At 35.3% G+C, this 26,998-nt stretch overlaps 1 protein-coding gene across 5 annotated transcripts in view; it reads right to left on the bottom strand.

The window, feature by feature from the left end:
* Positions 1-270: 270 nt before the first annotated feature.
* The window catches only part of ETV1 (ETS variant transcription factor 1), a 92,332-nt gene continuing 65,604 nt past the window's right edge, over positions 271-26,998 (bottom strand). For all 5 annotated transcript variants that reach the window (XM_061197734.1, XM_061197737.1, XM_061197736.1 and 2 more), the window contains 5 exons: positions 16,091-16,157; positions 14,427-14,497; positions 11,215-11,384; positions 5,538-5,639; positions 271-680 (listed from right to left, as the gene is read on the bottom strand). In XM_061197734.1, the coding sequence (XP_061053717.1) occupies positions 459-680; positions 5,538-5,639; positions 11,215-11,384; positions 14,427-14,497; positions 16,091-16,157 (632 nt within the window). In that variant the 3' untranslated portion in view covers positions 271-458. The remainder of the gene's footprint in view (positions 681-5,537; positions 5,640-11,214; positions 11,385-14,426; positions 14,498-16,090; positions 16,158-26,998) is intronic.

Below are 26,998 nucleotides of genomic sequence, written 5' to 3'. Positions count from 1 at the left end.
CAGAAATGATAGGGGAAAATGCCCAAGGCAAATAGTCTCCAAGTGGATATTTACACAATGTGAATTAACTGTGTACTATAGACACCCAGAGGAAATGAACATTTTCTAGGTTGTTATGAAATCAAATCAACATGATATAGCTTCATCATACTTAAAACCTGTAGGACCCCATCCCAAGCCTAAGTAAAAAGTAATCCCCCAATCCCCCCTCCCATTCACCCATTACCTTCCTGTTACACAGAATAAATGTTGAGATTACTCCCACCCACCCTCAAATAAAGTGCACAGTCCATGGCAGACCATAGAATAATGCAACAGGAAAAGCCCCTTTTTGTGTATTATTATTTAAAAATAAAATACAAACAACAAAAATCAGACAAAGATTGAAGAGAATTCGGAGAATCTCTGCATCTTGCAAAAGAGGAGAAGCGCGAGAAGGCCCTTGACTGTCACTTGTGTTAATACACGTAGCCTTCGTTATAGGGGTGAGGGTTGCAGCAGCCCCCTTCTGGCATATAGGCCATGCTCTCGTCAAAGTGGGACAGAGGCACCGTGTCCTCTTCGTTGATATGACGCTCCATGTCTGTCTTCAGCAGTGGGCGCTGATTATCTGGAAAGGCCATGGAGAAGAGGGCTTCTGGATCACATACAAATTTGTAGACGTATCTCTCTCCAGCCACCTAAGGGAAACATGGAAGAGAAATCCCATCCTTATGTGCAGTGCCGGATGGTAACCAGACTCAGTGTGGTGAGCATTTCGCAAGAGATACAAATATCCAATCGTTGTGTTGTACACCTGAAACTAATGTGAGGTTGTTATGTCAACTACATCTCAGCTTAAAAAAAAAACAACAACTCATCTTCACCATCCCAGATTGGAAGGGCAGAGAAAGAAATAAACAAAAACATGATTTAATACTCCAGAAAGGATGAATAACAAAAGAAGAAGCAATTAAGTATTAACAGATAGAAAAATAATCCTCACTTTGTGGGATAAACTACGGTTCAATCGAGGGAAATGCGAAATGTTGATCTTGAGTAATAATTACATTCATTCCAGATATATTCTAGAAAGCTTAGCAGTTTGCTTGTTTTCATGTAAGTGTAAACTTACATTGCTATTTGGGGAAAAAAAAAAATCAATGATTTCATGCAGGCATCGTCACATTACAATTTTTTCCCCTCTGTTTGAAAAGGTAATATCTATAGTACTTATAAAATAACCAGGCCTTTAAAGTGTAGTGCCTCCCTCCTAACATTATATTTCTGAAACTGTAGAAAAACTAAACTTCCAAACCTTAGAAGAAAAATGTATTGTGTTCCTAATAAGACTAGACTAGTGATTCACTGATTCGCAGGGTGAACTGTTCTTTATTTATTTATTTATTTTTCTTTTGCACTGTATATTCTCACCTGAAAAAAAAGATACATAGCCTCATTTAAATGAAAGATGGATCAAGAGGGCAGCATTATCCTGGGTACATCACTTTTAAAAATGAAAGCAAGATGCCTTAGACAGAAGTTAAGGATGTATATAAAGTGTCAAATTGAAGTAAGAGGTGTAAAAAAGTGAAAGGCATTTAAAATACACAATGCATAGGAAGGAAATGAAAAAAAGAAATGTGACAGTTGCCTGAAATAAAGGAGAAGTGGCCTAATTTGTAGGAAATAACATGTCCCAAACTTAAATTTTGAAGAGTAATGCTTCTCTAGGAAATTATAAACAATTGAGTGGAACAAATACGGCCCTGCCGCTGCTGCCATTAATAGACAATGCTGAGCTTCTCAAAAACCCAGGGGGGTTGGGCGGGGCGGGAGTGGATGAATACAGTTCTTTGTATTAAGTTTGGCAGTAACTTTTTGTGTCTATGTAGAGTTCAGTAATTTTAGAAAGGTGAAAATTACTCAACTCCTCTGCTACTTGCTGTGTGACGTGGGGATATGGTGAGTTCACAGTTTATAAACCCTCTGTGCATGTTTGGGAAGAAAAAAAAAAATTACCAAAGAGCACTGCTGTTCTGGACTCAGATTTAGAATGTTTTTTGACCTGGATTTTTTTTACCCTGTAAGAGGAATCAATTTAGAGAATTCAAATACTCTGAATATCCTTAGGCTTGAAAATAGCCAAGACTTAGTTTTTATGAATTTGGACATGTTTCTTAAACTGCCCCCAGTTCCCCTTTTTTCTGTGAAATGGAGTCAGGAATGGCTTCTTGGAAAGCCTGTTGCAAGACTAAGATGGAAGTCTCTAGCACAGGGCATGGCAAACAGAGGAGTCTGGCATAAATTTATTCACTTTAGTCCTTTATAAAAAGGAAATTAAGTTCGTAAAGGTGAAATGGTGAAACTGCCATAAAAGTAAAAATAGACCATATCAGAAACAAAGCTTAACTATACTAAATCCTCATTTCCCTTTTTTCTTTGCTCAAAGCACTCTGAGAATAAAAATAAAATAAATGGCCTGCATACCTCAGAGCATTTAATAACCTGCTTTGTTTTGTCTGCGGCCGCTGAGAAGGAGGCATTTGCTTTAGGATACTGGAAGTTTTTTTGTACAACCTGTTGCTATTGGTTATAATTAGAAATGATTCGATAAATCACTGTGGGGAATTAAAATGTATAATACGCAATCAAGATTATAAAACCTCTTAAGGACTCTGCCTTGACTCACTGTTTTATTTTCCTTACAGTAAACATATTTAGCGCTACTACTATAATTATTGGACTATGTTAAATGCCACAAAGTTTAGAACAAGGGCTGATAACCAACCAAGGGACAGAACGTCTTCTGTTATTCAGTTACAATATGGAAAATGCTATACATTCAGTATACACAAACTGCAATGCTTAGATAGATAAAACATGAATTTTGAAAGACTAGCTATTTAAATTATGTGTTAACTTTTAAAATTTCAGAAGTAATACAGGGATATTGGAAGAAAATTTTAAATTACAGATTAAGCCAAAAGAAATAATAATCTGATTATATCAACCAGAAATAACCAATGCTTAAATGTTTGTATATACTTTTCCCATCATTTCTAAATTTTGAAATTCATACATGTACTGTCTATAAGGTATAATGTTCATTACTTCATTTCTTATTTCTTTCATGACTACTAAAATAATCAGGGTTTCTTTGATGTTTAGATCCACTTGGGTTTTATTTTATTCTCTAATCTTTCCATTTAATTTTCTTTTACATACACCACATACACACAGAGTTTTAAGTTCATGAACAACCGTGGTCAGATAAGCATTTTTCCCATACATTAAAATATATAATTCTACATCAGAGTTGTTTTTTTTTGTAAAGGACTGCATAATTTTCCTCTGAATGACTATACTAGAACTTACTTAACCATTATGTTAACAGGTAAAGATAAGAAGGCAGGACATTCTAAAAAGAGTGAAGCAATGAGAGAGTCACAGGTGTGTCAGAGAGTAGCAAGTAGACCGGCTCAACACGTGGAAGGAAGAATAAGTATGTATGTGTGTAAAAATTGTCAGAAGTCTTGATTGTTGTGCTAGTTATAAGTAGACTTCAACTTTTGCATTTTTCACCTCTAAACGACCTGTTTTTCCTTATATCATATGCAATACCCCAAAAGGCCTGTGATGTACAACATTTTGCTCTCCTATATTAGCTGACAAATAAATAGTTGCTAATAGTTTCCTTTGGCAATTACAGCCTAATAGAAAAAACGTGAGGAGCCATAACATTTTTCTTTGTTTTTTCAACATCTATGCTGTCATTTGATTATTTGATAGCATCTTGCCTTATTAATTTATTAAAGTAAGAGGTAAGTAAATAGGGTATGTGATAACTGGATAAATAAATAGGAACATGGAAGTGATGGTATCAGTAATAAGCGTTAAGTTTGAACACCTTTGAGAATATTTAAGACCAGACATGTCACCCTGCAGATACCCCCTCAAACACTGTGTCTAAAACCTGAGGTATGATTAGACATTTTACGATACTTTTTAGCTCTCTGTGACTGCTCCATTTAGTAAGGGATTTAACTGGTCAAGACACACAAGCTAAATATGCCTTGGCTTCGGGGTGTGAGATGCATTCACAGCTACCATTTGCTGAAGACTTTTGCGCCAGGTACAATGCAAGTGTCTCAAGTACATTATTTCATTTAATAATCACAGCAGCTTCACAAGGTAAGAATACCACTGCTTAGTAGCAGAAGAATCTGTTCAAAAAAGGTGATCTAATGAGAAGATAGCATGCAAACCAAAGTCATGACTGCATTTTGTGTAACACTGCCCAGGGGACCTGCAGAGCACCTACTGTGCCATCCCACTTGATGTGCCCAATTAGGAAGATGGTGATGAAAATGAAAAGAATGGGATGTATCTGAAAGGGGTTGGCTGCAAATGGGAGTGGTGGATGAGAGAAAGGGAGGAATTAAAAAAGACTCCAGGGTTGAGATGGAGAAGACAGAGCAGATAGTAACTGGTTTTACATTTTGAAGGTGAGATTCAGGGAAATAGGAAGCAATTAAGAATCTAATTCAGCCTTAACTTTTAAGGATCTTCGAAGTTCGAACTTCCAGGCTGGCCAACTCCAGAGCACAGATTCCCTTTGGTCTAGAAAACTCAATGATGCTGTTTCCCTGTCTTCTAGTAAGTTTCATGGGCCAACTGGTCTAGTTTTTCTTGGCAGAACCATGGTGACATAAAACTATGCCACAATCTGTAATATACGTCTGTGTCCCCCCAAATGAACAAAGGACGCATAATAAAACTATAATGTAATATTCACGATGAATAAATCCTAAACGTTGTTCACAGTCAAGACTATTAGACTGAATATGCATGCAAGGCTGAAGGATGTAACAATAACAAATACCCAAATGTTTTATCTTTATTTATTCATTTATTCATTACCTTCTTCAAAAATTTTATATTTTATTCTAGGTGTAATTCATTTGTTTTATCTCACACCTTTTAAAAAAGCTACCTGGAAATATTAAGAGACACTCATTTGAAATAAAATAAATTTAACTTCATTATACCAATGAAATAAGATCAAATACTTATTTTCAATCAATGGTTTAAGATGTTAAGCTGTCAAGTAATGAAATCAGCCAAGAAAAAATGTTTCTCAGAATGAGAACAAGCAATGTTCTGAATGTTTTAAGAATCAGAACAAGAGGGAAAAGGTAACAATTCGGTTAGTATTCAAAATTATATACTTGTGGAGAATGTGGCAAAATACCAACAACTTCTGGGGATATATGCTTGCCATATTAGTACTAAAACAACATTTTTTCTACCAAACACAGGAAAGTGGGGACTTCCAGAAAGTCTACTACTTTGTATATGATATTATTACACATTTGTCTATAATGCCCATGAATTTATAAACAGAAAGGCTTGTAATAGCAAAACCAACAGCTAAGCATACGTTAAAGTGGGCGAAAACCTTGCTTCAGCAGTGTAATGATACGTGGCTTTAAAGTATGACATGCAGATGAATGTGCAACATTTCAATGAATTTTAATGCTGTATTAGCTGCTCACCTTTTGCATGATTCCTTTCTCATAATAATAGCGGAGTGAACGGCTAAGTTTATCATAGTTCATAGCTGGCCTGTTTTTCTGAATGCCCCAACGCCGGGCCACCTGCCACCAAAACAGAATTACATTGTAATGTTAAGTATTAACTTATCAACATATCTCATAAAAATTAGTTAATCCATTAATTACTTCCAAACACTCTAAAACACATCCAAATCAAAAACATAAGTAAAGACACAAAAGCTATCATGATCTGCATATCCTGTGTCCTGGTTTGCTTTTTAAACCAGGCCTTCAGTGATCATTCTGAAGCATCACAATAGAATTCTTTGTCACTACTGTTTTAGATCCAAAATTAAATGGAAATAAGGGAATGTATTTACAATGGTAATGAACAGGCTGCAATTCACCAAAATGAGGCATGCTTCGCATTCTGAGGTACCCTGTTTTTTCCTTCTTATTTTTTCTTTTCAGATAAAAACTATAGATCAAGAGCAGCTTCGTGATCTCTTCGTAAAGGTGTTTTTGAGGTTATGATAAACCAAAGGAAAATAGATATCCTGCATGACACTGAATAAAAGAGTGAACAAGTGGCACAGTGTGTACAGCAGAGGAAACAGTATACAAATTAGTAAGCTGAACTGCAAATAATTTTTATTGCCTGAAGCAGCATCAGAATAAAATTGTAGCCAATACTACACTGGGGAATTAAGCATTTATTTAAAGAACAGTAATCAGATGCTAAAAATAAGAAGGTCACCATGTATATGAGTCCACAGATGAAAATCTCTAAAGCAGAATATCCACTTTTGTTGCTTAGTGAACAAACTCCGAGCTTTTTATAATGTGGCTTTGGAGGAGCAATTTTTCTGGCAAAGAGGGAGAATTCTTCAACAGAGCTTCAGCAAAACCTCCTTCCTCAACATATCTGTATCCCCTACCTCACCACTACCCTGGCTAGCTGCAGCATTATCCAGAACAGGGTGGCCTGCTTCTGTGACCCCAGCTAAAGTCACCTTCGCATTAATTTCCACTTTTGCTTCATCTGAGCAGAAATTGCAGCTGTCATGCATACCTAGGTAACCCTGAGAGAGCATTTTTAAATAGGGTTAGAGTTTTCCTTCATGTTCAGAGAATTCCAAGTTGTTGCTACGTGTAATATACTAAAACATAATGCTTTGCAAAGAGATCATTCTGTCTCTCTACTTCATTAGCAATAACCTTTCTCCAGGGTTTTTTTTTTCTCTTTTAAAAACACTGATCCTTGCTATTTTCTCTCTCACTAATTTCTACTTCCTGAATGAAGATACAATGTAATTTAGTCACATATATCAGAATAATTTTTTAAGAGCAGAGAGATGTAATGTCACAGGGACATGACTATATATCAAAACAGAGTCACTGTGACAGGTACATCTTAATGTTCCAAAGATAAACTTCATTTTAATGTAAATGTTCTACGCAATAGCAAAATGGGCGGATGGCAATAAGAAGTGAAAGCAATAATTTCTAAATAAAATGTCTTTTAAAAAGCTAACAATGGACATCAGTGAACCTTTAATAGACATGACAACTGAACAGCCTGCGAACCTGGAGGGGATGTGAAAATAAATTATTAGTATCTCCTTAAATTGAACAACAATTTCTGAACACTTATGCATTTGTAAATGATACTTTTCTAGAGGCTCACCAGGAGGCACCTAGAAAGTAAAATACCTGCAACAAACTTCAAGACAATACAGCGGAAGCCTTTGGGGAGAGAAAGATGTTTTTTTAATACCATAAGCAGAGTTTGACTTTTATGATGCCAGTTAATTCTCAGCACCATGGGTATCAGTAGACATTTTAAAACAATCAAATTTATTCTTAGAGCTGTTTCAATATCACATTCATTATAAAGTTGAGGGAAATGGGACATACTCATATGCCTGGGAGATGCAGACAAGTTGTGCAAGATGAAGGAATAAGATACAGAAATCTGTTGTACAACACTGTTCCTATAGTTAATGATACTGGATTGAACACGTAAAAATTTGATAAGAAGATAGATCCCATGTTGTGTTCCTATCATGATAAAAATTTTTTAAAAGATTGAAACTTAAAATTAACAGGTAACATAAATAATTTCCAGGATAGGTTAGACCATCCAACAACTAAGAAAGTCCATTCAGCCCTCACATATGACCCATCAATCACCACTATATCCAGCGCCACTGAAAGCCAAGGTACCAAATGTAAAACAGATAGCTAGTGGGAAGCAGCTGCATAGCACAGGTAGATCAGCTCAGTGCTTTGTGACCACCTAGAGGGGTGGGATGGGGGTGGTGGTGGGAGGGAGACGCAAGAGGGAGGGGATATGGGGATATATGTATATGTATAGCTGATTCACTTTGTTATACAGCAGAAACTAACGCACCATTGTAAAGCAATTATACTCCAATAAAGATGTTAAAAAAAAAAAAAGCCAAGGTACCATTTTCAACATGGAGTAGGTACGATGGTGGCAACACTTCCAGTAACTTCCTTTTAACACTCTTTCAAAAGAAAACTTCGGCTGTTAATGAGGAGAGTGAAAAGATCTCTATAGCACTCTAGCATTTACCCTTATTACCAAATGAATTAAACAGGAAAACGCAATCGTTCAATTATTATTCAATTTATTTTTTAAAATCACGCTTGAATATGCAACAGTAAAGCTAGAAACCACAATCAGGGCCTGGCTATCAGACTTCTCGATAACTCTTCCAGCTCAACAAGCTTGAATATTATCAGAAGACTTCTACTCTGCATCCTACAGATGCTTCGCTATGTCAATAACTGTTCCCTGGAACAATTCCCCAGAACCCATGATTAATTAAAAAATAACATCTCGTTATCTCAAATATCTCAAAAAGAGAGATGTTAAAGATTATGTGCTTGCTAAAGTTATCCAAACACACTGAGCAGATAATCAGCGCAAGACTGCAGTCTCACTCAGTATCATTTTAAACTGCAAGAGGAAATATAAAAAGTGGAACTCATGAGTAATTCCAACAAGGATGGCTTCAGAGCCACCTTTCATGAGCTGTGCTGTCACAGACCCTCAATTAACTGCTGTGTAGTTGAAAGAAGAGGGTGACCATGGGCCACAGAGACTAAAGAAATTTCACAAACATTTTCCAAAGAAGAAATTTAAACATAAACAGCACAGTCATTGCCTGATGGAAGCAATTGTAGCAGTGAGCAATGCAGCAATCAGAAATGGAATGTCTCATTTTGAACAAAGGGCCTTAGGAGACATGGAGTGCTCATTGCACAATTGCCAGGGAGTTAGGCTGACTCTGAATTCCCCGGTCCTTTTTTACTTTCTGAGTCTGATACAGAAAAGGTGTCTAAATGTTGGTTTGTTGTATGGAACAGAAGTAATTGTATTCCTTCCCGGCATTTAAAAAAAAAAAATCACAGAAATTCATAATTTGATGTAACTTAATGGTCCCCTGGTCAAGTCTCCTATTCTACTTGTTCAAACATGATCAGCTTAAAAATCAACAATTGCTACATAAAGAACTTAATCACGTGCCTAAGTATTTTTACACTTCTGAGTGGATCAATAATCACTGACATAATTCAGTCATTTCCCCTATCTTAACAGATAGATGGCAAAAATAAAAATTCTGTTTCTGCTCGCTTTATTTTAATCACAGATGGACGGAAGTAATTGATATAAATCCCTGTTGAATGTCCTCAGTTCTAGCATGAACCAACTCTTGCAGAGATTATTAACATCTTTCATGAGGTGAAGAGCACACATTCCCATCATGTTAAAGGGCTTTCAAATTACGTTAAGTGTTTCTAGTCTCAACTTTTAGTGCTTCACATTTTTGAGGTTCTTTCACTTACATCATTTAAGTACACCTACATAAAAAATGAATTTCTTTTGACAGCCAAATTAAGTTTTAGATGCAGTACAAAATTCAAACACCCAAACATTTAGCCTATACTCAATAATGGATACTTTGAATTTCTGATTTAACTTGAGCCCTCGAATGCTACCAGCGTATTGATGTAACCCGGAGTATACTTAATTGTGCTAACCATCTCCTCTGATTTCATACTTTATTTAATACATATTCGAATCGGATAATCTCTTAAATCTTAATAAGTAATGTCACCTTATCTTCTGGATATCAAATTAGGACACGTTATCTGATTATGATTAAATACATGGTCTCATAGAGCAGAAAATGCAAGATGTATAGGCCCATTAGCCTAGTCTAGGTTGTAGATGTCTAGTCTACGTGAAACTAATCACTTTGAGTTAAAAAATAGCTGGATATCCCTCTGAATTTTTCGACTTTTCTGAGGTGTTCAGATCCTATAGCCAATATGATCAGTCATAGGCATGTTAGCTAAAAGTCTTCCATTGCTTTCTCAGCTAACGTAAACTGAAGTCAATTTTAACAGCAGCAGAGAAAGCATCTTTAATAAGACACAAACATTTCATATAAAAGTCACCTTTCTTTTGAGGTCCAAAATGCTATTCAGTAGGTTATGTTGTAATAATAATAGTAGGCAAGGGGACTTCCCCGGTGGTCCAGTGGTAAGGAATCTGCCTGCCAATGAAGGGGACGCGGGTTCGATCCCTGGTTGGGGAACTAAGATCCCACATGCCGTGGGGCAACTAAGCCCGTGTGCCACAACTATTGAGCTCACGCACCTCAACGAGAGAGAGAAAACCTGCATGCCACAACTAGAGAGAAGCCCGAGCACGGCAACGAAGAGACCGCCCCGTAATGAAAAGATCCTGCATGCCTCAACAAAGATCCCATGGGCCGCAACCAAGAAAAATAGTAGGCTTAAGCCTAAAGTTAGTCCTGGGAAGAATAAAAATTGAACTGAGAGGTTTTTCAGGAAAACACGCCATTGGTATGTGCATGGGGGAGCGTTGGAGGAAGTAAGACAGCTGAACAGAATGAAAGGTGTTCCATTTACCTGTATTACCTCTATCCAGTCTTCTTAGGTATTATGGTGACATTTTAAACTTTATTCCTACCTTCCAAAGAAGCGTACACAGCCCAGCTGATTCAAAACAGATGTCACCAATAATCAAAGGGAAACAATGGTCATACAGGTCTGTGTCTCCTAAGAAACACTTAAGGAGTGAGAATTTCCCGCTGTGGCCCTTGTGTGCCTTTATCGCCCACAGCTGTGTCTCCCCTACACCCTCTTACACATGACTTTGTTCTCTAACTGTTCCTCTCTAACCCTCTTGACAAAAATCAAGATTGTCCAAATAATAACTGCTAATTCTCAAGAACAATTCCTCCATACCCAAAACTAGTTGAACTTTGATAGACATCTCCTCTCTTCCTCAAAGACCATCAAACATGCCCAACTTAGATGCACCTTTAGAGACTTCCCATGCGCTGCTCTCTTGAATAAAGGATTATGCTAATAAACTGGTTGATTTCCTTCAATTCCTGTAGGATGGTATTCAAATGGAAAAAGCCTGCAACATATTCATGTCTTATTTTAAATATATTCCTGCTTTTTTTTTTTTTTTTTTTGGCCCACCTTTCAATTCAAAATGTTTCCCTATAGTTTTAAAATTAAAAAATACTTTCTTGGCATATTAATCAAGTATATGTTTCTTTATATTAGAACATATCTGATCTTCCTAACTAGAATCTACTAAACTCACCTCTTCAGGCTCAATCAATTTAAATTCCATGCCTCTCCCAGTCCAGGCAATGAAATGGGAATTTGAAGGGTCGTCCAGAAGAGCTACCAAAAACTGCCAGAGCTGAAGTGATCCCCGCCGCTGGTACGTGGGTCCTTCCCGATACATTCCTGGCTCTTGTTTTATATCTCCTAAATTAAAAATATTTTAAGTTTCTATGATTAGCAATGATATTTACATAAAATTTATATTAAACCAATCACTAAAATGGTTACACCACAACCAATTTAAGGGTTTCTATGAAATATACTGTTACCATTAAATAGGGATTTAAAATAGGTAAAAGGGTGAATATAACCCAGGAATCTACAAATTTACACACAACTGTATATATAAAGGTCACTATAAATGCACAAAGGGCAGAATAAATCCATGGAGGTCATTTACTTATAAAAATGCTGTACAACTTTTTTTTCTTTAGATACTGTTTTAAAAACTATAGTATCTGATCATACTTCTTTCCTTCATCGTTAATGCCATTACTTACTGCTCTAAGTAACAATGCAGAGGGAGTAATCAATTTTAAGCTCTGTGCATTTTATTTGCACAAATTAAATTTTGCAATTTGTAAATACCTCATTGACCTGCACATGACAAACTAGTGAAAATTTTAATGCAAATACTTGAAAGCTAAGTTAACAGCATCTTGGACTCTGTGAGTTACGTAAAAACTAGGACCATGTCATGGGTAATTCAGGGCATACTGGATTACCGGTATACCATCTTTCTTCCACATCTTCACTGGCACTCTGCTTTCTCAACTGGCAGCAAATGAAAATTCTCTCATTTTTCCTTTTCTCTTGTTTGTATTACACTTATTTGAGTTTAGCTTGCTATTGTTTTTCTAAAAGTCCAATTTTATAATGTATATACACACACAAAAAAGAATACACCAGAGTTTTCTGTTATCTATATTTTTAAACAAGAAAGGTTTGTTTGTGCTACATTTATTTGTTATTCATACAAAGTGTAAAAAACTCTATTAAATAGATTACAGCAGCAAAGGTGTTAGTTTCCAATTCTTTGGAATATCTGGCCAGATATTTTGATTTTACCAAAAAACAAACAAACCAAAAAAAAAAACCACAACTCAGTTTCATGACTACTGATTATTTACTTCTATCTCCAGCAAACTGTCTCAAAAATATGTGGAATTAGTCACATTGGGGATTGAACGTCTAGGGCCCTACAAGCATATCACTATTAATGCATGAATTTCTCTCCTTCACTAAAGAAACAATTCAGACGGAATATATTCAAGCCGATCTTCTGACATTAAGTGTGAATTACAAACCAGACCAAATCACAAGCTTTTTAAAAATTTCCTTTGGTCAAGAGACAGAAATACACCTCTTAAAATAATTACAGAAAGAACACTTTAAAAACCTAAACCAAAATAAAATTATTCACTCAACAGCTGCTAAAAATCATTATGTTGTTTTGGTCTAAGCTATAAAATATAGAACTGTCTCTTCATACTGATGTCAATGACAGGTTTATTTATCTCAGTTTTTCCTTCTGAGATTTAGAAATTTTCATGGGGGTAACTGAGCAATTATGCAGATAGAGTGAAACACTGTCAGATTTTCTAACCTTTAGATTGCTTCTTCCTATAAATGTGACTGATCATACTGGCCTTGTACAATGAAAAAATAACCCTTTGTTCTTCTTTCTACTTGTTCTCTATTCCTTGTAAAATGTAAGCCCAATACTATCTTCCCAAAAATATTTTCTTAGTATAAAATTGAGGAGTATTTAAAAGCCAACGGGAAAAAATAATCAAGACAGTCAGCTTCCTCAAACACGTAAGTGACTTCGACTTTGCCCTGTTAGATTATATCATAATCCTGTCTACAGTTTTGAGCTATTTTCCTTCCTTACATGCCCATACTAATTATCGAGATTTCTTAAAATGTTAAGCTCACTAAGAATGAAAGAAACTGATGAAGGTCATGCCAAAAAGTAGACTTTATGCTTTATCTCAAGAGAAAAAGCTGGATTTTAAGGATTTTGATGCTCTGCGAATGATGCTAAATAAAATAACACAGATCACACCTCTGAAACTCAAAGGTTAAAACTAACATCTATTATAGAGTAAGGCTGAAAAAGTGATCTGTATTGGAGTTTAACCCTGTGACCTTGGCATGAATTTAGCAATTTAAAGGGAGGCTAAGGAAACAGATCTTCCCAAGACTTATATCACCCCTTCTGAAAAGTCTACCTGTAGCAAAAGCCTGGGGAACACAGTAGACTTCAAGCAACTAATTAGAGACTGAGCAGCAATCTGCGCATACACTTTGCTGTTTAAATAATGACAATTAAAAACTCCTGAGAGCTACCAGGTCCTTACAGCCATGATCCCCAAAGTTTGTGCAATCAGCTAATCAGAGGGCCCCTGCTCGTTTCCTGTTAAACAATCAAAGCAGGAAATATGGAGACCACTCTGAAGAACCACTAAGTCAATCAACTGTTCACTTTTTACCCAAGCCTCTGTGTAGATGCTGACTGCTGCCACGTTTGTCAAGCAAAGAAGATTCTAACTTGACACCCTTTTCTAACGTGTGGGGGTGTGTGTGATATTTTCACTTTCATTGCCACAGCAAGTGATATTAAAAGGGTGATGCTTTCCTAACTCCATCTGAAGCAATTACAAAGTAATGTCACATTAGTAATGAACATCTTCCCAGGGAAAAAACAAAAAAGGAGGACTCACGATCACTAACTAAATGGGCAGCTGTATTGTTCCTGTGTTCCATAATGCATCTTTTCATGAACAATAAAAGGCAAGAGCCTGCATTAGTCATCCATGCATCCACAGTAGCATGCTTTCTCCTCTGCTTTGTTAATTACGGGATCAGCTTTCAATAAATCTCGAGCAACAAGCTGCATGTTCTCAGCCGGGCAATGGAAAGGGCCCTCTTATTCTACATAAAGCTCAGCAAGAATGATACTCTAACTCTAAAAATGGGATCTCTCATAGGACAAAAGAAAAAAGCTTCTTAATGGGCAAAGGAAAGGGAATTTATAAGAGGCAAAGTTTAGCGAGACTTGAGTGCATCGTAAGTGATGGGCATAAAAATCGTTAAGTAGAGATGTTGACTGCTTTCAGGAGAAGGTGATCTCTCCACGCCCTCTTACAGAAATCAAAACTTGATACACAATGAAAAACCTACCATCGAATTTCTCTGGGACAACACAGGTGTCATCATAAAACTGCCTGGGGCCCTTTTCAAACATGCAGCCTGTGGGGGTAAATGAAATACATTTATTCATGACAGAAATAACACTCACAAATAAATCAAAATATAACCATTAACGCAAAAATGGAGGTAGAAAAGGACTCTTCTACTTTTCCACTCCGTGACCTTGGACACATTATTTAACCTCTGTGCCTCAGTCTCCTCATCTATAAAATGGGAATGATAATAAAGCATCTACCTTATAGGGTTGTTGTGAGGATTAAATGATTTAATATATGCAACTTTAGAACACTGCCTAGCACATGGTAATACATGAGAGTTAGCAATTTATATTATTACTAACAGAAGCATAGAGCTTACGTAAACACTGGCAAACCTGGGATGTATAACGAATCATTTCCTTTTCCATTTTCTTCCAAGTTTTGTTATTCAACCAGATGAGACGGAAATCAGAGTGAATTACTGCCATGTACCTTGCATTATGACCCTGATGAACTGAAACAGGTACGGTTTACCCCCTTACTTCTTTGGAGAAATATTTAGCTAGGTTAACCTTCTCATGTTTTCATCTTCAATAGCCAAGGCAGTAAAAAAAAAACTTTCCTTTTTTGCTGTAACATAACTAAGTCCATAGGAAAAATGCAAAATAAATTGACAGCTTTTCACAATCATTTTCTCCCCCAAATATCCTTGACTGTGGGACCTTCATTTAATTGCTGTTATCTTTCATCACCAGGAAGAAATTTCCCATAGTTTAGTCACAGTTTTATTTCTCAAAAGTATTGGTCTCTGTGGTAGGTACATAATATTAAAAATAGCAACAATAATTATATTGCATTTGTGCAAAATTTTTGGTCTCCTATTTTCTGGATTTACCATCTCATAATACTATCCTTTAAACATGGGGATTTACTTCTATTAATGTTATTTAAACAAAACAACCAATATTGGACTCAACCTAGAAGGATGGATCTAAGTCATTCACTGAAGATACACAGTGTTGACATCAAGGACCATGCACATAATTCCGGAAATACTTTAAAGGGGAGTCTATCCAGATAAAATCATTTTCATTCATTACTTTGCAGGTATCATGCCCATTAGAACAAGACTTTCCCCCTACGGTTACCATAACACATCCACAACAGAAACTCCTTTTCTAAGTCTCTTATGTGAAAGTCCATTCTTAACAATTACTTCTCCCAAAATGTAAAATCTAGGATATTTAAAGGTGAATGTATTTAAATCAATGGTGCTTTATTTCAAAACAATGACTTAGGTCTCTAAAGCAAAACTGAAAATTCCTCAAAGATACATTTCAGTAGAAAGCAGTAAGGTAAGGTGATCTTACAAAAACACATGTTCTCTTTCAAAAGGATGTAGTTCTTGGCAAAAAAGAACAGAGAAGTCCACTTTTCAGCTGTTTATATGCACATGACTCATGCTAACAACCAAATATAAGAGATCATGACCTGAAAAATCTTCCTTTTACTTTAAAAAGAAAAGTTTTAAAATAATGGCTTAGTGGACATAAGTGATTTTCCCCATGTAATATAATGATAATCTGACAGCATCCTTAGGATGTCCAATTCTGTTGACAGGTATTTACAAGAATTTCAATAGTGGAAAACTTAACTTCTGTTCTGCTGGGATGAGCCAGGAAGCCTTCTTGCCTCATATAAATGGAGTGGCAGCTAGGCACTTCTGCAAGAGGAAACAACATCGGTCAAAGATGTCTGGAGCTGAAAATGTGCTGTTATCAGTGGACAGAGTGCAGAAAGGAAAGTAACAGAAACTGACACGAGTCTCTTGAGGGGAACTTGTCAACACATAGTTAACATTTCAGGCAGGGCCCACACAAGAAACGTAAGGATGAGAAGCATATCATGGTGAATACTGATTCTCCTGAACAGGCAGGTGAATTCAAAGTTTTACCCACACCAACCTTACTACAGTAAAGGTGGCTCTACCAGCAACCCTGCATAAATGTGATTGTGTCCTCAAACAGTGTCATGAGTTAAAAAATATTTCAGGACATGTATGGAATAACTTTGTATACTCAATGTCATCCAAAGCAAAGATCAATAAAAGACTCATTCATAGTTTATTTCATGAACACTGGCTAGAAATTATTATGAGAAGACGAAATTGTTATATCTCTTAAAATTACTCCAGCCTATTAAGGTGACTGCTGTTTTTTCTTCAGATAGAAACATGACTGGCTTTTCATTTTGTTAAGCCCACAGGTCAGATTCAAAACCAGTGAGGCTATAAAAGAGAAATCCAACAACTTCATAGCAAACACCATTGTTACCTTAAGAGTGAGGCCTTGCCTGTGTGACCAAGTTAACTCATCCCTGAGAAAATAAACTTGGTTAATGGTTAAACTTGAGTCATAGTGATGGTTGTGTATCTAATGTGTTTAGTAGCTTTAGATATGGAGAAAAGGAAAGATATATAGATTAAGAGACAAAAGATTAAAATTCAAGTCCTTCATTTACTACTAATAAAGCTACATGACTTTAGATAAGCCATTTTGTGTCTAAGTTTATATAAAACAAAGGGTTGGGTGAGATGTTATCTGAGTCTATTATCGTCCCTAGTTATTTAACTCCGAATATAGAAGTTCACTCACATAACCAGAGGTCTATTCATGGTGAAGACAGTGAAGTTTCAACCTCAAGATCCTCTACTTGCAAGAGCCCTACTGAAATCCTATGCCTAATTTTGTATATGTCATTTCATTTTCTTTTTCTTTCAGAGGGTTCCCCAAATTTTATAAGTTTTAGGTACCAAAAACCTGGGCCCAACCCTACATATAACATATATAGGTTCCACAGGAATATATACACATGTGATTAAGTTGATTCTATCTTCTGTATGTATTACTTAAGTTTTTAAAACAACGTGTACAAAAATAAATGTATAAAATATATATGACAAGTGTGCTATTTAATATAAGAATGTATCTTCCTTTCCACCACTTGTAGTAAGCACTTAACTTCTGAACAAGTAATAACATTTAAATGAATGGGAATCCAAAGGCCCTTATCTCTCTTTAACTATCCATCTATAGACTTTCATGCTGTAATAGATAATGAGCACTATTTAGCCCAGATGTCATTCTTTCTTGGTCTGGAATGTTCCATTTTTAAAGTCTACCTGATGTTCTAAAATTTTTTCTAGTGATAAATATCAACCAAAATATGAGATATTACTTCACAGAAAAAAGCTTATCTTACGTGGTTTTAGTCAAAAATAGCTTAATGGCGATCCCTAATAGCAGTAATATTGAAAAGTACGTAGCAATCAATAGCTTACAAGCCGAAAATAGTGTAAAACTCATTTTCAAACACTTTATTACACTGCGCCTTCTTTATATAAAGTATTATGTAGTATATAATTCTGACCCTACAGGGTTAAACCTTGCTCTCTGATATCAGTGCTTACAATAGGGTTGCAGTGGAGTTGATCTTCTGGGTTACCAAATGATTAGCAATGCATTTTATCCCAACTCTTTAACCAATGGTACTTCAAGTTAATTTTTAATGTTATTTTGATTTATTACCAAGGTGTAAGTTCCCTCATGCAGCTGGGCCTGGAAGGGAGAGTGTTAATGACTCTGCCATCAGCTCCCCAGCTGCTTAGAGGCAAGCATTTTGTTGTACCAATGTTGACACCCTGCCACAAAATACTTTTACTGACTGCTGCCCAGCTGGAGTGTGGCTGTAAAAACAGCTGGCTGGCTCTGGAGGCAGCTAGGAAATGTATAGGTTAAACTCTATTATATATTAAGTGTGACTAAATGTAGTTTCCTCCCCAAAGGGGGAGAAAAAGCGGAAGAAAGAAAATGCAAGCGTTTCTGAGAAATCCACTACTCAAAGTTGAAGGGTCGGCTTATAAAAGTGCCCTAACATCATATGAAATAATCATAATCCTGGAAAACTAGACATTTGACATCAAAGATAGGATTCGATGGATAATTTCACTAATACTCATCTATTGAACTAGCTGATTTATTGGTTTTTGTTGTACTTACTCTGTAATATTCTTCATAAATTCTACTTATTATTCTATGATATTTAAAGTATCCTGATTTAAAATTCATCATAAATTAATGACATAAAATATGGCTAATGCTGGAACCTCCATTACATTTCCAAAGGCTCAACTTGTGGTCTAAGTTCTAAACAAAAAAGCACCCAACAGCAATTTAGAAAAAAATGCATACATGAGAATATATTTGTGATTATGCCAGTTCTTAATACTATTTATTACACCCCAGAGTAAATAAAATTAACATCTAGCTCTTGAAATTGAGACACTTGGCCAGCATTGTTTAAGTCCAGTCTATCTTTAAAATCGGTGTCCTCTATATGGTCCAGAGAAGCCTGAAAAAAATATGGCTAAGAGAAGTTTATTCCCCTAAAGTAACTAAAGTCATGTTATCCTAAAGCGATATCAGTTAATTTATGACCATCAGAGTGGGTCAGACTCTAATCAAATTGTAGAAACATTTCCAAAGTGATTATTCAATCAAATGACTAACATGGTTAATTAGGGGCCATAAACATTGCTCTGAAGTTCATCAAAGTAATGACTTGCCCAGAAAAATTACTGCTAATTAAATTGCCTGCTGCTTTCATTTCTACCTTATCTAATAAAAAATCCAACCAATGAAGTTTGGCATTACATTTTAACTTTTGCTAAATGCTCAACTCAGATCCAAACTAGCTAAGTGGCGACTTCAAAGGGAAATGTTTTGTAGCAGGGAACGGAGGCATTTCATACGTATTCGTTTATGTTTATCCATGAAATAAAACTTACATAATTCAGTGACAATAATAAGCTGCAGTTTATCCTATTCACAAACGTTAAGATGACAGCATATTTACACTGTCTTAATATGCGTCCATAATTATAATCTTAGGATCATTAGTACAGCAGTGATTACAAACATTCACCTTGTCTTCTAAGAGACCTGGTTTTGAATCTCAGTTCTGATATTTTATGGGAGTATAACATTGTGTTAGTTATTTAACACCTCTTAACTCTCAACCTCCACATCTGTAAAATGGGAATAACAGTGATTTCCTTCAAAGGGCTTTTGGAAGACCACATGGAGTAAGCCAAGGGCAACATTCTGCCCACTTTCTGCTAACACTAAGGATTCAATATAAGGTACTTATTATTAACAGAATCTATTTTTAAGTGAACCTCACAAGTATTTAAACTGTGTGAATCACCGTACTTAAAACTAGAAATAATTACGTATCAAAATTATTTTTGTAACTTAATTTGCTATTCTTAAATCATGTATCTATTGAGATGGTTGACATTGCTTATTCGTGTACTTATTCAGTAGTATTCTTCATAAATCTATTAACCTATGATATTTAAAATATATTGATTTTAAATTCATTATAAATTCATGATTTATAAGGTTTAAGTGAGAAGCTCCATTATATTTTCAAAATATTTGGAGGTACCTCTTTTGAGCTTCTTTTTACAGTATTACTCCCTGATATTTGATGCTAAATGGCTTTAGTCTAAAAAGTTTTAAATTCAATCTGTAAATTGAATTATGTATATTTAATTTAGGGTAAAGGATTTTTTTTTATTATTTGGAAACTTATGGATCAAAGAGCTCTTCAGCATGACCTTAGGACAGGGCCAAATCAGCTTGCAGAAACTAAACTGCCTATAATTTGTCACAGATGAGTTCATGGTGACGAAAGCGGATCTAATATGCTGCAAAAATTCAAAGCAGCAAAACACTGTTGTCATTTTAATGCGCTAGCCATAGTCACTGTGGCGGAAGTTAAGAAGAAGTAAACTAACACACTAAACTACCTGATTTGATTAGTCTTCACCTTTAGTAACGCAGTTAAAATTTCCTTTAAATTAAGATAAGCAAGTATGAAACTAAAAAGCTGTTTCTTGACTTGCATTTTAAAACCGTATTGGGAAACATAATACTGATTTGGGAAGCTTTACCAAAGGTCTGCCCACAAAGTGCAGTTTTGAACTTGCTAGGCACTTTTCTGATTTGCATATGCGTTGCCCCATAGTACAGGATGAAGTTTCTTCTTCAGGGCATGGTTTGCCTAAAGTTTCTAGGAGCTATAACAGGCCGGATCAGAGAGAAACTGTTTGCCACAGTTGCATGAGACATCCCTATAATTTGCTGAAATTGTTTGTTATCAAATAGTGTACAAAGCTGAAAACACTTCAGATTGTAAACTCTAAATAAGGGGGAAAAAGCACCTTGCTTTCATTTGATGCTTCTAGTTAAATTCCTGGAGAAACAATCAGTGTGATAACTTAATTAAGCATTCAAATCTCTGAGAGTAAATGAGAAATCCCAGTAAAATAGAAATAAGTTCGATGTTGTATTTTAATGTGATTTTGCTTTCATATGAGTGTGCACTGCAGAGATGGATTGATTACACACTTAACTAACTCCTTGAGGAGGTGATGTAACAAGATCAAGTCCACCTAAACTTGTTTGTGGTTTAATGATGATGGTGGAAATTAAAACTCCAGGGCCAAAATGTGTGTGTCAACATACATCTGAAATTAACAGGTACTTGGTGAGAAATGTGTTTGTGTGTGTGTGTACTTCAATGTAAACACAGGAGTTTAAACAAGTTTTCAAAGACATTTATTTATCATCTAAACAAATATTGAGCTGTACCAAGAACTAAAGGAATCAATCTCATTCAAGAAAGAAGAGCATTATGACAGATCTTGCCTAAGTTTTGTCTTTCTTAAACTTAAGTTTTTTGTTTCTTCTCATTTCCTGGCAAACTCAGTTGAATGTTTAAAATCCAAAGGTTTTCCAGAGTGCATAAATAAATGAGCTTCATAAAGATGTATTTAAATGCACAAGTCTTCACATACATACTAGTGTAGCATCCTTGTACTCTGAATTTCCACTTGCCACATGAAGAGATTTCGTGTAGCTAATCAAGAAAATATATTTTATAAAGTGTTCTAAAAAGGATGCTAACCTGAGGATTTTTTTTTTTACACCCATACAGTCTATTTATAGAACAAACCTGAAAGTAATTAACTCTAAAAAATAAGGCCCAGTACTAATATGTCTGAATTCAAGTGTGAAGGCTTTAAGTCAAGTTTTATAAGATCTACCTGTTGTCAGTCACAAAAGCTCTATGTGAATGTAACAACTTAGTCACTGAAACTCATGTGAAGAAGGCAGAAAAGTTGGAGGTGGCTGAAATCTTAAGAGAGTGATGCATTTGGTATTACTTCATTCACACTTAGATGGGAGCTCTGTCATTAGGATTTTTAGTAAACTGTGAATATAAGTAATGTAAAATCTGCAGAGATATTTCTTTTGCCACAGATCAGATGTACTGAATCTACTGTTGACAGACTTTGAGGACAGAAAGAGAACTATGTCAGTCTTTGTATGCCTAGAATAGTGCTTGCAAAACCTTAAAAAAGAAAAAAAAAGTAACACAGTTATCTGCATTCAGATGCTTTTAAAACTTAAAGGCTACATAACCTAAAATAACAGCATAGAATTTTACCTAAGAAACCACAAACTTCTCTTGTAAGCATCTGGGTTTTTTGCTTTTTTTTTTTTGCAGGGGACAGTATCCTACACAAATTACCACCACATTCAAAGAGGATTAGCTTATTATGATCTAGTTGGCTCACAGTTTTACAAGTTTTACAAGCCTGTGAAGGTTTCAGTAAGTTAGAGTTGAAAATAAAGTTGAAATGATAGGAAACACAATTGCACAAAATAAGCACAATTTTAACTTTGACTACTTATTAGATATTATTGCACTCTGACAATTAACGGAAGTTTAAAAAAATATATGAGAAAAGATGCCATTAGTTGCCAAAACGGGCCACAAAAAAAATTCTGAAGTGGGGGAATTTTTCATGATGAGCTTCAAAACTGAATTGTTCCCCTTCTGGAACCTACACAATTTGAAACAAATACATCATGAATTGCTTTGTCCTCTCACTCATTTCTCCTTGGATCACCTCAAGATTCAGATGATTTAGTCTACTTGCTTTGAACATGAATAACACTATCAGTAAGTTCAGTATGATTGTTTCACTACATCAGAAACAGCATAATTGTACACTATCTTGTTGGCCATGCACAATATGATTGTTTTAACATAAGAATATCTCTCTTATTTTGTCTTATCCTTTAGCACCAAAATGTATTTATAAATATTAGAAATAATAGTGGCACCTCATTCAAGAACTAGCAACAGTCTGAGGAAATCTCTAGAAGTTAAGATAAAATCATATCAACAGAAATCCTTATTCTAATTGCCTGGACCCCTAACACTATATTAGCAATTTTACAAACACAGTCATATTTAATCCTTACAAAAACACAAAAGGTATAGGAATTATTTTCCCCTTTCCATGAATGAGGAAACTGAGGACAAAAGAGGTAACAAAACATGCTCAAAATGACATTAGTAGTAAATAGGTAACAGGTCCAGGATTCAGTATAATGTTTCCAGTGTCATACCAAGTGGGTGGTTTTATTTTTTAATGCTAAGAATAACAAAAACATGTGGATGAAAACAGTGAACTGTGAGGGCCCACACACTGAAAAGAAGGGTTAGCAGAATGGAATGTTCAAAGATACTTTTCTAAACTTAAGAGAATAGTAAATAAATCATAATGACATATGCGTGTCACTCTTTCAGTTTTGCCTTGCTTTGCTTTTCACATGTGTTTTTGAATAGTTATCTTTGTAAAATTTTCAAAAATTTACACACATGTACACACATGATAAAAACAATAATCTATTTAATCTGAAAAAAATTCCTTGAAAAGATTTCAATTAAGTTATGCCTATGTTAGGTAAAAATATTTTATGAAATAAAAAGTCTCCCTTTTCTCTAAACTATTAAATAGTTAAGTCACTTAAGTGTAGAGATCCTTTAAGTGTAAAATATTCTATAACAATATTCTAAACCTAAACGTATATACTCAGATATATACTTGTAAAAAATAAATATTTATCTTCCCTCTCTTGTTCACATTTATGAAACACACACACAGAGGGAGAAATCCAAATGCGCATCCTTAAAGTGTCTCATTTAATTGCAAATCTTAGTTGCACATATGAAAACAGTTGTATGCTCATCTCACCCACTCACAATAAGCAGTTCTGGGCCTAAGCATCCTGGTTGTTTTCTTTAAAAAGAAACTAAAAATCCCACACTAAAAAAGTACACCCCCCTCCCCGTTCTAATTCCCTTTTTTCATGCTAGTTCAACTCACAAGCAGATTATCCCTCCCTTCCCCCTTTCCTGCCTGTAAAATCCAAGTTAGACAAACACTGTGTGGCTGAAATGACATATTTGAATGGAATTCAGACCCACCAGTTCCTGTTTATGTTTCTGATTTGAGAATGTTGTCTTCTCATTCACTATACATTAGGAACACTGCAAGGCCATAAATAGTGTCAGGTTACATGCAGGCAGGACCAATGAGCATTAATCATTACTTCCAGTCAACCGGCAAAAGCAGCAGCTGATGGAACACTATACCCTTCAGCTCTGTATAAATGCACATTCCAGAGAGTAAGAGTGTGTGTGTGTGTGTGTGTGTGTGTGTGTGTTTCCTTTCAGTCTCCATTTTATGAATGAAACTCCAGGCTCTATAGAGTCCATTCATGTAAGAGAAATGCTTACAGGGCTCTGCCCCTAGGGATCAATCAGTCATGGGTAAAACTGATATGATTGGTTTAAGACAGCCTTCAGCCTTCCATTACTGACTTAAAATACACTCCCTGTCCATTTGACCTGTGTTAATGCATAAAGAGTACATCCAGACCATAGTCTCAATTCTCAAATCAAATCACTAGCCAATGCCACTTACTGTAACCGTAGATTTAGAGCATACTGAAGTATTTCTTAGAAAAACTTATATAGTGGACCAAAGTACTGTTTGGGGAGATTTGCTATTTTAACCCAGAACTGAATGAGGAAAACTCATATGAGATCTGCTAAGCAATAAAAAGCAAAGTCAAATTGTGAGCCCTATTATAATAACAAAATCAATTAGGAAGGCATCACCGTCACTTTTCACAATTTAAGCACCTAAAAATCAGAGATTAAGTGATCTCCTAGCCCACAAATCACACACTGAGAAAAAGAAAATTATATTTGGATGCTAGAGAAACAGGTAAGATGTTAATTTTTTCGGAAGGATCAATAGCTCATTCCTTTAAATTCCCAAGTGATTCTCCACTTGAAATTCTTGGAGCAATGGTTTCAAAGCGAGGAGGGAAAAAAATCAGCTGCCATGTTTTAGGAGAAAATGTGGCCATAAGCAAATGATGCTTAGTAATGGAGTAGGGCCAAAGCTTGGCCTTTGGGAGTGTTAAATATCAGGTACAAAAAGCCAAAGTTCATGGAACCATAATCATCGCTGCGCTGGAAATTACTAAAGATGGTAATGATTAAAAATATCTAGAGTTTTTAGGAGGGAAGAAAACTATTTTTTGAGCAATTATAGGAATGATTTGTAAAGAGTCAGTCCAATACCAAACACTGTTAAAACATATAATGGGTTTTATCAGCCATCTGTAACTTGGTCCCTGACTCCAGAGGGAAGAAAATACTTTTCTCTTCCAGTGACCTGAAGCCATATTGGGAAATGGCTGCAGTCAACAATGCCTGAATATATATCTAACTGATTTCTCATAAGATCTTTGCTATGCCTATAGAAGAAGGAATGAGGAGAAACATGAAAAATTCATGGTCTTTGGTTTTAAATGTGTGCAAGATTTTCTACTATGGTGTTATAATTTAATATTTATCTTCCAATTTCTAATATCTGGCTAATAAAATGATAGAGAATAAATCAAGTTACCACCATATTTAACTTTAAACTAAAATTAAACTAAAATTAAAATACTTGACACAGCCAGGAGGGGAGATGATAAGGAATCCTATAATCTATCATCCAGAGAAAACATGGAACAGAGAAAGACCACTGAAGAGTCAACGTACATTCAATTATTAATTCTTAAATAACATTCTCTTTTTTTGGCTTTAAAAAATTTCAGTATTCTTTTAAGAATTAGTTTTTAAGGTGGTTAAAAGATACGTAAGTAAAAGTGATGAAGTAAAGCTTAATATTTCTAAATGTTTTTATTTCATATTTTTAAAAATTAAAGTTATAATTATCAATCATGGGGCCTTCCATTTCAGAAATGAAGAAGCTAGTTTATAGCAAGCCTGGAAGTTCAAAATAAATATCAGTAGCCTTTACTTCTATTCTCTCTGTTCCATCCAACTTTAATAAGCATTTTTCAACAGTTTCCTTTTGTCATCACTGCATTCCTTGTATCTCTTGAACAATATTTTTGGTTGTTTACTTATGTATAACTCAATTGCTCAGAAAACATGTAAGAACATTTATTATAAAATATATATGAGGTTAGTTTCCCTAAAATATATATCTCCTCTTAAAAAGTAAATAATAAGAAATCATTAAAAAATAATATATCCTGATGACAGAATTTGAGATATTACTATAGTAGTAGTAGTAACAATCATAATAGTAACAGTTTAGAAATAAACTACTGAGTACATTTTGCCTTCTGAATTTTGGTGTCTTTTGGTTTTTGTTTTTTTTGTAATTTTGTGCAAGTTGCGCCAGTTGATTGAGGAGGCCCTGACAAATCATCTCCAAACACATAAAGCACTATTTACTCATATTTCTATGTGGCTGCAGAAAACAGTTATGTTTTTCTTGCTCTATTATCTACTGATTTCATCCTATAACTTTAACCTTAAAACCATATTCTAAATTCTGCAAGGGGAATCCCAAGCAATGCTCACTCAGAGCAGCATTAGGAATTACTTCGCTATTTTCTCTGCTATTTAAGATGAGTACCCATCAACACAGCAAAACACAGAATAACATTTACAACATAAAAATCTTCTCTCGCCATTTCAGAAACGCAAAACTATTTAACTCTTATGACTACAGTGACAGCTTGGACCTATGTGAGTACCAGATATATTTGTCAGCTCTCACAGATGAAAGTTAAATGTATTCCTAGTTTTAACATATTTAACATGAGCTAAGTACTGTGCATTTATTTTATCATTTCTCTGCCTACATATAATTTTTCTACATGCTAAGTACAGATAATTACTCTCTAAATTTGAAGGTTTGTCTGTTGGCCTTCATCCAACTCCTAAGGTGATGAAGTATACGGAGAACTTGGGAAGGGTTGCTAGGATTTAAAAATGAAAGATAGAAAAAGCCCGCCTTATTTTTCCAAATGTAAGCTTTCCTTATATGTTCTTTTGTTTGTTTTGTTCTTTAATTTTTTGGCCATGCCACACAGTATGTGGGATCTTAGTTCCCCAACCAGGGATCGAACCCTCGCCCTCTGCAGTGGAAGCGTGGAGTTCCAACCACTGGACCGCCAGGGAAGTCCCGTATCTGTTTTAGATACCGCAGTCCTTCATAAGCTTTCTGCTGAAAAATAGATTCAGCTGACAAAAGTTTGAAAATGA

Source organism: Eubalaena glacialis, chromosome 8 (genome assembly GCF_028564815.1).
Source record: "Eubalaena glacialis isolate mEubGla1 chromosome 8, mEubGla1.1.hap2.+ XY, whole genome shotgun sequence".
In the NCBI taxonomy this organism is placed as follows: domain Eukaryota; kingdom Metazoa; phylum Chordata; class Mammalia; order Artiodactyla; family Balaenidae; genus Eubalaena; species Eubalaena glacialis.
The sequence above is the reverse complement of the archived record's forward strand: the minus strand, read 5'-3'. Positions and strand labels throughout refer to the sequence as shown.